At 39.9% G+C, this 12,269-nt stretch overlaps 1 protein-coding gene across 1 annotated transcript; it reads left to right on the top strand.

The window, feature by feature from the left end:
* Nucleotides 8,492-10,285, top strand: LOC8066731 (patatin-like protein 1). The gene is made up of 3 exons (XM_002451073.2): nucleotides 8,492-8,968; nucleotides 9,064-9,721; nucleotides 9,826-10,285. The coding sequence occupies exons 1-3, from the start codon at nucleotides 8,631-8,633 to the stop codon at nucleotides 10,060-10,062; spliced, it is 1,233 nt and encodes a 410-aa protein (XP_002451118.1). The 5' UTR covers nucleotides 8,492-8,630; the 3' UTR covers nucleotides 10,063-10,285.

Here is a 12,269-nt window from a genome sequence, read left to right as displayed (position 1 = left end):
TTCTATTGTGAAGTTCACGTACGGCCTAAGAATTAAGGCCACGTTAGGTCATAGGTCAAGCTCTTGCTTCACGCTACGGTATTCCACAAATCAAGGCTTCCCTTGGCTCCATGTTTAACTTGCAAGGAGAGAGAGGAATAGCCTTTTTTTTTCTACGAATGGTGCTGCTACAATAGATATATGTTAAGCCATGGTTTGAACTAAATACATAGTCAGGATACATGGAGGTGCTATGCAAAAAGAAAAAAAACGAATACAACTATACATTTGGGAACTACAGCTGACAATAAAAGGACAAAGATTATAGACTATCTATCTTGTAGTTGTGTTAGAAAATGAACAAAAAGAGATGACATATTGAATTTTAATTAATAGTGGGTCCTAACTCTGTATATATGCAAAGATTCTAGACTATATAGGAGCAAACGTTGATGAACTAGTTTAGCAGAATAGCTACCTATAAAGAAATAATTACTGTTATGCCCTGTTATCAATGTGATCCAATTCCATTCATGTTATTTAATTGTGTTTACTTATCTTTTAGAGGTAACCTGTCTCCTTGTCTTCTCTAGCGGTCTAGGTTTTGTCTCTAGTTTAAGACCAACTGTAACCTAATATATACTCCATCCGTCCACGAAAGAGTCAATTTCTAGAGTTGTCCTAAGTCAAACTTTTTAAACTTTGACCAAATTTCTAGAAAAAAATGCTAAGATTTGTAGTATCAAATTAGTATTATTAGATTCATCATAGAATATATTTTCATATAATGTGCATTTTATATTATAGATGTTGTTACTCTTTTCTATAAAGTTAGTCAAACTTTAAAAAGTTTGACTGGCACGGATTCTAGGAATTGATTCTTTTATGGACGGAGGGAGTACAACCAAAGTTTGGAAAGCCTACATCCTTGAAAGATAAATTGCCCTGCTGCTAGCTAGACCAGCTAGCTTCACGTGCCTTTTGTAAGCAACGGGGTTTTTTTTATATATTTGCAAAGCAGTAGTTCCGTCGCTACATGCCATGGTTTTTGACGTTGCACCAAGCTTAATAAGCTAAATTCTCATGATAGCTGGAAAGGGAATCTTGTGAATATCATATCCACTGCGTTGTAACCATGACAACCGCAAACCAGGTGGCTTTTCTATACCTCGTTTGGTACAGCTTAAAATAGCCTCTCCGGTTTGTTGAAAACGCTAAAGGGTCTGTAACCCTTCAATTTTTCTCTTTTTTCTTCCTTTTATTTTCTTATTTTTTTTCATCAACGGTTCAACCATATCTTCATCCACTACACGCATCCTTCTCTCCGTCCACCGCACTCCGTAGACTCCTCAGCTCCTTTGCGTCTTTCTTATGTCGCTTGCAATCTTCCATATTTTCTCGCGTCCTCTATGACCAAACCTGGAGCCATGGAGGAGAGCCACGCACGCTAGTCCGCTCAAAGCCACAAAATAGATAGACTTTAGCCGTGCCTCAACCTAGCCAATGCAAACTATGCTGACACCATCGCCACAGGCTCTTCTATCGTCCTTATTAATGATGACTCGATCGGGCTCGTAGACGTGAAAGACATCCACGTCCACGAGCCCGTGCCACACCTAAGGAGACGTAGTCAAAACTACGTTTTTTTTCAGCTCTCACGTGCACTCGCCTCCTGTGTGACAGTGTGTTTCTCATCACCTACGGCTCCAGTACAGAGCCGGCGGAGATATTCCCGTTTGGTTGGAAGCGAGGTGAAATTTGCTCTAGAGCGCGGTATGGGAGCGCCACCAAACGTATTTTGTCCAACGGCGTTACAATTGATTTACAGATAGGCTCGCTCTGTAGAATAGTACTGAACTGTATGGAAAATGTGGGAACAAGCCGGGTACATGTATACTTGTCACTATCCAGGCATGTGGCATCATGCTAATATATCTTCAAAAGATGACTGGGACGTCCGAACCGCTGCTGCAGATAATGAAGGCGGCTTACTATTTTATTTAATATAACTATAGTTATCATCATCTTCTTCTTCTCTTGTACTTATCCTTGCTTCGCTCCGTGCATCAAGGCCTTGTTTAATTAGTTTAAAAAAAATATAAAAAAATTAGATTTTTCGTCACATCAAATCTTACGACACATACATATAACATTAAATATAGATAAAAATTATAACTAAGTTTGTCAGTAATTTAAAACATAAATTTTTTGAGAATTGGGCCCAAATACACTGCATCACCACGCAGCCTACAGCTCCGACCGATCGATTGTCATCGTCATGCATGCATGGACGTACACGATGTCCATCAGTCAAGTCAAGGATATGCCAAAGTTTGCAATCAAATCGAAACTTTACATAAATGATTTTGTAGCTCTGTGTGAAGCAGACAAATATATACCGTGTCATCATTGTTATATATTGAGTGTATATATGGACGCTGTGGATCACGTGGATGATAAAACTAGTGGTACGGCCGCATCTTCTGGCTTTCTCATCAGCTACTTTTTCTGGGAACAGTCTTGTTGGTACTACTCCCGGATCTGTAAAACGTGATTGGAGGAGTCAAAAAAGTTCAACTTTGGACTAAAACTATACGAAAAGGTATTAACATTCACAGGACAAATAAATACTATTTAATTAGATATAGAATATACTTTTATAATAAATTTATTTATTAACATAAATACTAATATTATTTTCTATAAATTCAATCAAATTTGAGCCGGTTTGACTCACGGTTCCTTTCGTGGACGTAGGGAGTATATGTGCAAAATAAAGAGTGGGGAGCCTGTTTGACGTGGGTCATGCATGTGAATATGAATGGTGGCTAAATAAACTACATAAAGCAAGAATCACGCGAGATCTGTTTGGATGTATAGTACTGTGTAAAATGTTGGTGCAAGTTCTGTCTTTGTTTTGTTCACACGTTTACTGTTAATTAGATCCTCTCCTCATCCCAAAAAAACCCTCACAATGAGAATCCTAACTTGCCTTAAGGGACAAGAATTTTCTTGAGTGCCAAAATAAAACCATAAATAAAAGTGTAGTTTCCTTGGCTAGTTACATAGACCTCCAATAAAATGCATATGCATTGTTCAGTGCTAAACCAAATGTCAAGGTAATTGCTCATTTCTTTGAGTGCTAGTAAAAAACGTCAACCGAATTCCATGTTTTCTTGAGTGTTGTTACAAACTGCCAAGGTAACATCCCACTTTCTTGGGTGTTGCTTGAAACCACAATGATATTCAAATTTTTTTTAGTGTCATTGGAAACCATCAAAGGTAATTCATATTTTGTTGTGTGTAATTGGAAACCGCCAAGAAAGTTCTGACGTCTTTGAAATATAAAAATTTTGAATTATTCAAATGACCTCTGATAAAGATAAAACCTAAACCAAAGTTATAGTTTTCGACAAGATCAAAAAAATTTTGTTCAAACTATTAGCATTTAAAACCATTTAGGATCTTTTACATATTTATTACCAGATTTAATAAAGTGAATACAAAAAAAATATTTCACTTAATCACAAGTTGCTATTAGGTCTAGTGGTAAGTGTGCTTCAGTTGAAGCCTCGAGTCCCAAGTTTGATTATCAGTAGGGCATGAAAAGGGCTTTCAATGATTGTTTTTTCTCTTCCTAGACATCAAGGAGACCAATTTCTTTGCCGATTAGGAATATTTCCTTAGGCTTCGTTTGGCACAAAGGGGGAGTACTCCACGTGAGTTACCGTCCAAGAGGGGATTGGGTTGATCCCCTCCTTCCACCCAATCCCACCCTCAAGAGTGAGCGGTGGCGGTGCCCTCGTCGGCAGACCTGGCGGCGAATCGGGAGCGGCGGCGGAGTCGTAGGTCGCGAGGCTCACGACTCGCAAGTCGCCAGAACGAAGCAATGCGATTTCCTGGCGTCGGGTGAGGATAATTTTTTCTCCCTTGGATCGGCATGGATCAAGCGGGTTTTTCTCCAACTTTGCGTCATCCAAATGCAGTTTCATGCATCCACGTGTGTGAAACCCCGACGTGGGTTGGCTTCCGTGGGAGGTCGGGATCCACTGCTAATACCTGTCGATCCTAGGTTTCCCAAACGAAGCCTTAGAGGTTCTTGGCCCTCAAAGAAAATAATTTACTAGGCAGTTGAAACATTTTCTTGTCACTTTGCCAAATTAGGTGTAGTCCTAGTTTCCTTGAGAACCAACCTCCAAAATAATCATCCTTTACTGCCAAAACTGCCAAGAAAAATAATTTTCCTTATCCTCTATCATATGGATGGAATTTGCTTAACGGTCTATGGACAAGGGTTTCCATGGCAGTTTAGATATTTTTCTTGGCAGTTTTTAGCATGGTAAATTTGAATACTGGTAGTGACTTATCATTAGAGGATTCAAGCGAGATCCATGAATATCAACTCAGCACCTTTTCTCTATTTGTTAACTTCACATCCACAAGGCTGCATACTAGCTAGCTACTGCATGTATTTAATTACACCTACATGCATCCTGGACCATTCATCTTTGCTAGTAGTACGTAATTGTTAGCTTGTGAGGGACGTGGCGGTGAGAATCTACCTATTTTATTCCACAAAAGAAAAAAAATATAGGTGAGAAGACGATGAACCATTCCACTCGATTAAACTTGGTGTGGAAATGTGGAATTACTAGATCTCTCTCAACCTCCCACTTTCCCATTCACCGGTTGAAAAATAATTAATTCTATCTTTGCTTTTGTAAAGCAAGCATTTGGGTTTCACCTACCTTTGATGCTAATTTACAGGTGCATAAAAAGTAGTCGACCTAATTATAACAGGCGATGATTTACAGTCGTTGAAAGCCTGTGGTCCGTAGGTTGGGGCTGAAAATAGGAAGCAAGCAGCAGAGCTACATCCTTTATTTTATTTTATTTATTTATTTTGCAAAAAGAACAGCAGAGCTACATCGCCTCAATAGGACTAAAAAACTCAGTTACATGATAGACAGGAATCGTGGTCAAGTGTTGTGAAGCTTGTGTCTCTTTCTAGCTCTGATTTTTATTGCATTGGTTTGAAGCGTTACGAGGCTCTCAAATGTAAAAGTCGAAGCTACCACTAACACTATGAATTATAAGTTAGTGTTTGAATCAACAATGAGTTCCCAGACGACGCACCATTATTGTCGCCGGAGGACCGGCCGGACGTACAGGTCGAGGTCGTCCCTGCTGTCCTTTTGACGACGACTCCATGGCGTGCAGCACATGTGTTTCGTACATGCGTGAATCATGTGCCTAGTATGAGCAGTTAGCTAGCTCTCTTCACTTGGGGCCTTGTTTAGTTCACCCCAAAATCTAAAATTTTTTTAAAATTCCCTGTCACATTAAATCTTACGGCACATGCATGAAACATTAAATATAGACGAAAACAAAAACTAATCACACAGTTTGACCGTAAATCACGAGATGAATCTTTTAAGCCTAGTTAGTCCATGATTGAATAATATTTGTCAAATAAAAACGAAAATGCTACAGTACCAAAATCTGAAATCTTTTCGGAACTAAACAAGGCCTGGATGTGGATGCGTGCCAAACTTACCTGTACTATATATCGCCGCGCGAACTAAAATTTGATACAAAATATGATATTTCGGCATTCGAATTCAACAATTATCTTTAGGTACGTAGGGCCTTGTTTAGTTCCGAAAAGATTTCGGATTTCGATACTTGTGTAATTAGTTTTTGTCTAGTGCTTCATGTATGTGCCTCAAGATTCAATGTGACGGTGAATTTTGAAAACTTTTTGGTTTTTGAGGTGAACTAAACAAGGTCTAGATAGCTCGTTACAGTTTTTCGTACTAATAAATAAACACACAGCTACGTACGTACTGCTACTCAAAGCGATGCAGCTGGGCTTCAGTTCGCGAAAATTTGTGGCTGTGTCTACTATAGTATTTTCGTTTATATGTGACAATTATTGTTCAATTACGGAGTAACTAGACTCAAAAGATTCGTCTCGTAAATTACAGACAAACTCTACAATTAATTTTTATTTTTATCTATATTTAATACTCCATACATGCATACGAAAATTCGATGTGACGGAGAATTTAGAACTAAACAAGACCGTGCGACACGTGCATGTGGTACGACTGTTCTTGCTAGCTCGGTGCACTGCACAGATTTCCATCGTGCTTCACGCGTGCGTCGTCTGCAATAATCCTCCATGGGCTGCCTGCCTGCCTGCCTGCTGGCTGCCAAGTAGCATATTAACCACCGCCGTGGGTCCTTTAATTTGTTGCGTACTCTACTTGTTCCTTGCGTGGTCTGGTCCGCCGTAGATATATTCCGGTTGGTGTCTCTCTGGAACCATCGTATAAAGTATCCGTACGTCCAGCACGTGCGACCATGTACTCTACTCCTCTCTCCATTTTAAATTATAACTAAGGTCTCCATTTTGAAAACTTTTCGATTTTAGATATTGTAGCACTTTTATTTTTATTTGATAATTATTGTCTAATCATAAACTAATTAGATTAAAAAAAATATCTCATGATTTACAGATAAACTATACAATTAGTTTTTGTTTTTATTTATATTTAATGCTCTATGCATGTGCCGCAAGATTCGATGTGATGGAGAATCTTTAAAAAAAATAGTTTTTAGGGTGAACTAAGGCCTAATTTGAAGAATCTTGTAGAGTCAAAGTATCTTAAATTTGACTAAATTATAAAGAGAAGTATAAAGATATATTTATGACATCAAATAGATATATTATTAAAATATAATTGATGAAAGAATCTAATAATACTTAGTGTCATAAATATTATTATCTTATTATATAAATTTTGCCAAAATAGAGATGCTTTTGACTCTTTAAAATTCTTAGAATAACTTATAATTTGGGATGAAGTAAGTACATATGTAGTATATGCACATGCACTTGCGTGAAGCGAGTGCGCTTATTATACGTATACTACATATGTATATGCACATGTACATAGCCTAGTACATCGCCTTAGCTTAGTCAGGGGTTAGCAAGCGACGGAAATAATGCACACATGACCAGCAAGGCTCAGTTAAGAGATTATTAAGCACGTTGGCAAATGCAAATGAGCATGGGTGGCGCGGCGTTGGAAGATAACTAATGGGTGATGTCCGGGTATGTACATGGACCGTCATGAATAGTCTCAGTCTCAATGAGAGTTTTGTTTGAGTTTTCATCCATATTTAATAGATTATCACATAAGCATATTTTAATGATGTAACAATGTTCTATAGAAGAGGGGAATATAGGATTGAAACTCGGTTTTCAACTCTAGATGAGTCATAAAATTAAACATCTATATATGAAACACTAGAATTAATAAAACAAAGCATTGAGCATAGTTGTTTGAACCAAGTTTCGTCGGCATAAAAATTACGAGGACATAGGGAGCAGGTGAGTTCCATCGAGATGAAACCTGTGCACACTATTACAACGCATAGGAAACTGAATAAAACTCCATCGGAACTGTTCTATTTCCATTCCCACTCATTGTAACTGAGTGAAACTACATTGGGAGCATTTCAAGGCTAGAATGAGTGAGGATTTAATTTTATATCCCAGTTTCTAAGACTCACGTGTTGGAAACACTATAAAATAGTTTAATCCTCATTAAACTCATTTTGTCCTATAACATTTCGATTATCTCTCTTCATTAAACTCATTTTGTCCTATAACATTTAGAATGTTTGCCGACTGCCCTGACTTTGGCAGGTGGCAAAGTATTTTAGCAGTCGGCAAAGCCTAGTTTTCCTGTAGTGTATTGTGTCATGTTACTATAATTACTAAGTTGGTAGCTTATCTAATGCCCATAAAACTCTTATGAAATCCCATTATTAGAACTTTGGATGCATCGTTTAAATATTCAGATGTATGAAACTATGAAACAAACTTATGAACCATGGAGTTTGTTTTTTCATTTCATCACCTACCTCTCGCTCTTGGAAATAGTGTAATGAAACTATAGCACTATGAATCATATGCCATCCCCTAATCGACTCGGATTTTATGGAGAAAGATAGTGACATAAAGGAGAATGTGAAGAGTGAGTACATAGCATGAACTAAATGTTAAAAATCAGAGATAAAGTCGTACAGATAAGCAAGTCAAAGTCTGCAATGGACCTCTACAATTGACACAATAGAACTCTAGAAGCGTACGTGTGAGAGCCTAGTTACATTAGTACCGGTGATCATCATGCACATCAAAAGCAATCATATATCCTGTGATATTTTCCTTTCATCCTTATCAACCTGTTGCAAGGTCACACGGCCAGTACCAGTACGCAGGAAACTTAATAAGCCATGAAAAGCACGTGAGGAAAGGGAGAAACGAGAAAGTCTCTATCACTGCTACTGGCGTATACTGGAAAGAGAGACATTAATAAAAAAAATGTGAAGCTGCAAGCTCAGCAAAAACGTGAAGCTGCAAGCACACCAAAAACTTGTCATTTGCGGCACTCAAGTGTCCTGACCATCTTAGTAGGGATATATATAAATAGCTTGCCAGACCCTGCAGATCCAGAGCACAAGATCGTCGTCCAAGAAACACAGATACACTAACAGAAGCGAGGAGCAATCTATCCTTAGATTCTCTTCTAGTTTAGCTACTTGATCGATCTCGTATCCAGCAATCCAGCTTCAGGCACATGGGGAGCATTAGCAAAAGCACGGCCAACTGCGCCACCGTGCCGCAGCCACCGCCGTCGAAGGGGAAGCTCATCACGATTCTGAGCATCGACGGCGGCGGCATCCGCGGCCTTATCCCGGCGACCATCATCGCATACCTCGAGGCCAAGCTCCAGGAGCTGGACGGCCCAGACGCACGCATCGCCGACTACTTCGACGTGATCGCCGGGACGAGCACCGGCGCCCTGCTCACGTCCATGCTGGCGGCGCCCGACGACAACAACCGGCCGCTGTTCGCCGCCAAGGACCTCACCACCTTCTACCTCGAGAACGGCCCCAAAATCTTCCCACAGAGAAAGTATACTAACAAAGATAAGCCAATTTTCACATTGTTCGCCATCGCTTCCGACGTTGTACGTCTCTGACAGTCTGACGACGACGCTCCTGTTTCAGGGCGGGTTGGCTGACGCCGGTGGCGAACCTGATCGGCACGATGAGGGGTCCCAAGTACGACGGCGTGTTCCTGCACGACAAGATCAAGAGCCTGACGCACGACGTCAAGGTGGCGGACACGGTCACCAACATCATCGTGCCGGCGTTCGACGTCAAGTACCTGCAGCCCATCATCTTCTCCACGTACGAGGCCAAGACCGACGCCCTCAAGAACGCGCACCTCTCCGACATCTGCATCAGCACGTCGGCGGCGCCCACCTACTTCCCGGCGCACTTCTTCAAGACGGAGGCCACCGGCGGCAGGTCCCGGGAGTACCACCTCGTCGACGGCGGCGTCGCCGCCAACAACCCCACCATGGTCGCCATGTCCATGCTCACCAAGGAGGTGCACCGTCGGAACCCGGACTTCAACGTCGTCGGCAGGCCGACGGAGTACACCAACTACCTCGTCATCTCCGTCGGGACGGGGTCGGCCAAGCAGGCGGAGAAGTACACCGCTGAGCAGTGCGCGAAATGGGGGCTGATTCAGTGGCTCTACCACGGTGGATTCACGCCGATCATCGACATCTTCTCACATGCCAGTTCCGACATGGTTGACATCCATGCATCCGTGCTCTTTCAGGCCCTGCACTGTGAGAAGAACTACCTTCGGATTCAGGTATGATGATACATTTGTAGGATAGACTAAAGCATTATAACTTGTTCTTGATATATATGTAAAATTGACGATGATCGACGCTATATATGGACGAATGTATGTAGGATGATAGTTTGACAGGCGATGCATCGTCAGTGGACATCGCGACCAAGGAGAACATGGAGTCTCTGATTGGGATCGGCCAGGAGCTGCTGAAGAAGCCAGTGGCGAGAGTGAACATCGACACTGGGGTGTACGAATCCTGTTCCGGTGAGGGCACAAATGCAGAGGCGCTAGCTCACTTCGCCAAGCAACTCTCTGACGAGCGCAAGCTACGCAAGAGCAATCTCAACTCCTACTAGTATAGCTCTCAATCCTCAATTACAGCATGCATGGCGCTTGCCAACAAATTCAGCACAAGGATGGACAGGATTGAAGAGTGGTCATGTACTATTTATCATTACTTATTTTTATTTTAATTCAACAACATTTGTACGGACCAATAAACATGTGAGTTATATCATTTGTTTGTCTATGATCAAAATAATCATTTCTTGCAGATGCGAGGGTGATTATTAATTGTTAGCTAGTCTAATAATCCATGTGATGGAAGCATCATCGTCATTTCTGGATTGCAATCCTGTGATCAACAACGACAACAGTGCTATTATATGATACTACTAGTCGACAGATATGTAAATATATGGATCTTCACGTGTAGCTTCTGAATACATACGCGGGGCATGTAGTCAAAATAATGCCGAGCGGGTCCCCTGCCAAAAAGATTTTTGTCCGTTGGAATTGCATTTTGAGAATCTGATAAATAGTAGTACCACCCACCGTCCTAAACTATAGGTCTTTTTGGCCTTTTTATGAACATAGCTTTTGTTGTGCACCTAAATATATGATATGTCTAGATTTATAATAAAAACTGTGTATTTAAAAAAGAGAAAACAACGTAGAAATTGAAACGGAGGGAGTACGTGCACGTGCAAATAAAAGGCGGATGATTTGTTCGAACTGCATTTTGAAGTAACCTGCCTTCACCATTGGATCGAAGGAGGATAGAGCGTATTTGTGTGGAACATTTAATTTTGGACGGCACTAAACCCAGAAACTATGAGGCAGATTCAACACTCAGCAGGTCTTAAGGTACTACACAAAGAATTCAAAAAAAAAAAGAAGTCATATTCTTAATGGATGGTCTCTTGAGAACAATCTTTTGTTCAATCACCATTCTTCCTGGTTCTTGTTCTTATATAAGAAACCATTTTCTTCTCTATCTTCTTTAATTCTAATTAATACCACATTGCCATTATATTTAGTTGGTACTCTAGTTAATTTGACCATAAAAAACACCTAGTTTCTGGGACTACTCTTATCTTTCAATAGTTGGTGTGTACTCGTTCTATTCTTTATTTACATGTCACGTTAGATTTGTCCGAAGTCCAATATTAGTATCTTTGACCATTCATTTCAAAAGTTCTTATTATTTTATAACATATGAATTATAAATTATGAAAATATTTCTCATAGTAAATCTAAAACACAAATCTTATGACATGAATCTATATATAAATTTTCTGATACTGATGGTTAAAGATATAAAAGTTTAACTTAGAACAAAACTAATACGATATGTTAAAAAAATTATAGAGAATATTAAGGGCATCACTGGTATGATTGATCAAAAAAAAATATTCTGAAATCATGCTCCACTTGTTTTCTAGTGCTTCATGAATCATGCGTGCAGTCCTTTGGCTCCTTGTACAGTTGCACGTCCTTTGGCTCCTTGTTCATTGCATGGCCCACCGTACCGGCTGGTACTGGAGAGTATGGTGGTGTCTGATCCATTGAACCATATCATTGTAAAGTATACTGTGCATGCGGCACGTGCGACACGTGATATGTTTGTGCAGTGCTGGTGTTAGTGTTAGAATTTTGAGGGCTCACATCGAACTCGTCGTGACGGTCCCTCTAAAATCTAATAATATTTAGACATTAATTTTATTTGTAAAACGAAAATAATTTAATATTATATTTTTAATGTAACGTCTAAATTAGAAGAAAAACATGATTATATGAGTAGAAGTATGGAATAATTTTTACTATATTTATATAAAAATACGTGCAATATTTATATCTCTAAATAAATTTATTGTAAAAATAAATTCAACGATCTATCTAATAACATTAATTTTGTACCAAAGGTATTAGTATTTTTATATATTCAATCAAAATTATTTTACGAGAAGTGAAAATAACAATTATTTACTGACAAACTACGCAGGAGTACAAATGCTTTGATGATGAATGATGCATGCAAATGGAAGGCAGTGTGTCTTAGCTGGCAACGGAGATAATTAACAATGGCCAGCTAAGGGGGTGTTTGATTGGAAGTGTTAAAGTTTAACAAGTACTAACATTTTCGTGTAGTACCGTCAGCCTTTGCCGAGTGCTAAGGTTTGCTGAGGGTCTGGCACTCGGCAAAGAGGCTCTTTGTCGAGTCCGTGCTTTACCGAGTGCTCATGTTTTGGCACTCGGCAAAGTTCGGGTTTCCTGTAGTGTC

The sequence above is a fragment of the Sorghum bicolor genome, chromosome 5 (assembly GCF_000003195.3).
Source record: "Sorghum bicolor cultivar BTx623 chromosome 5, Sorghum_bicolor_NCBIv3, whole genome shotgun sequence".
Taxonomy (NCBI): Eukaryota; Viridiplantae; Streptophyta; class Magnoliopsida; order Poales; family Poaceae; genus Sorghum; species Sorghum bicolor.
Note: the sequence above shows the minus strand (reverse complement) of the source record. Positions and strands in the feature narration are given on the sequence as shown.

Excerpts from the sequence above, each read along its gene's own strand:
- LOC8066731 (XM_002451073.2), top strand. The coding sequence starts at position 8,631 with ATGGGGAGCATTAGCAAAAGCACGGCCAACTGCGCCACCGTGCCGCAG. Across the intron at positions 8,969-9,063 it reads AAAATCTTCCCACAGAGAAA|GGCGGGTTGGCTGACGCCGG; the intron begins GTATACTAACAA and ends CTCCTGTTTCAG. Across the intron at positions 9,722-9,825 it reads AGAACTACCTTCGGATTCAG|GATGATAGTTTGACAGGCGA; the intron begins GTATGATGATAC and ends GAATGTATGTAG.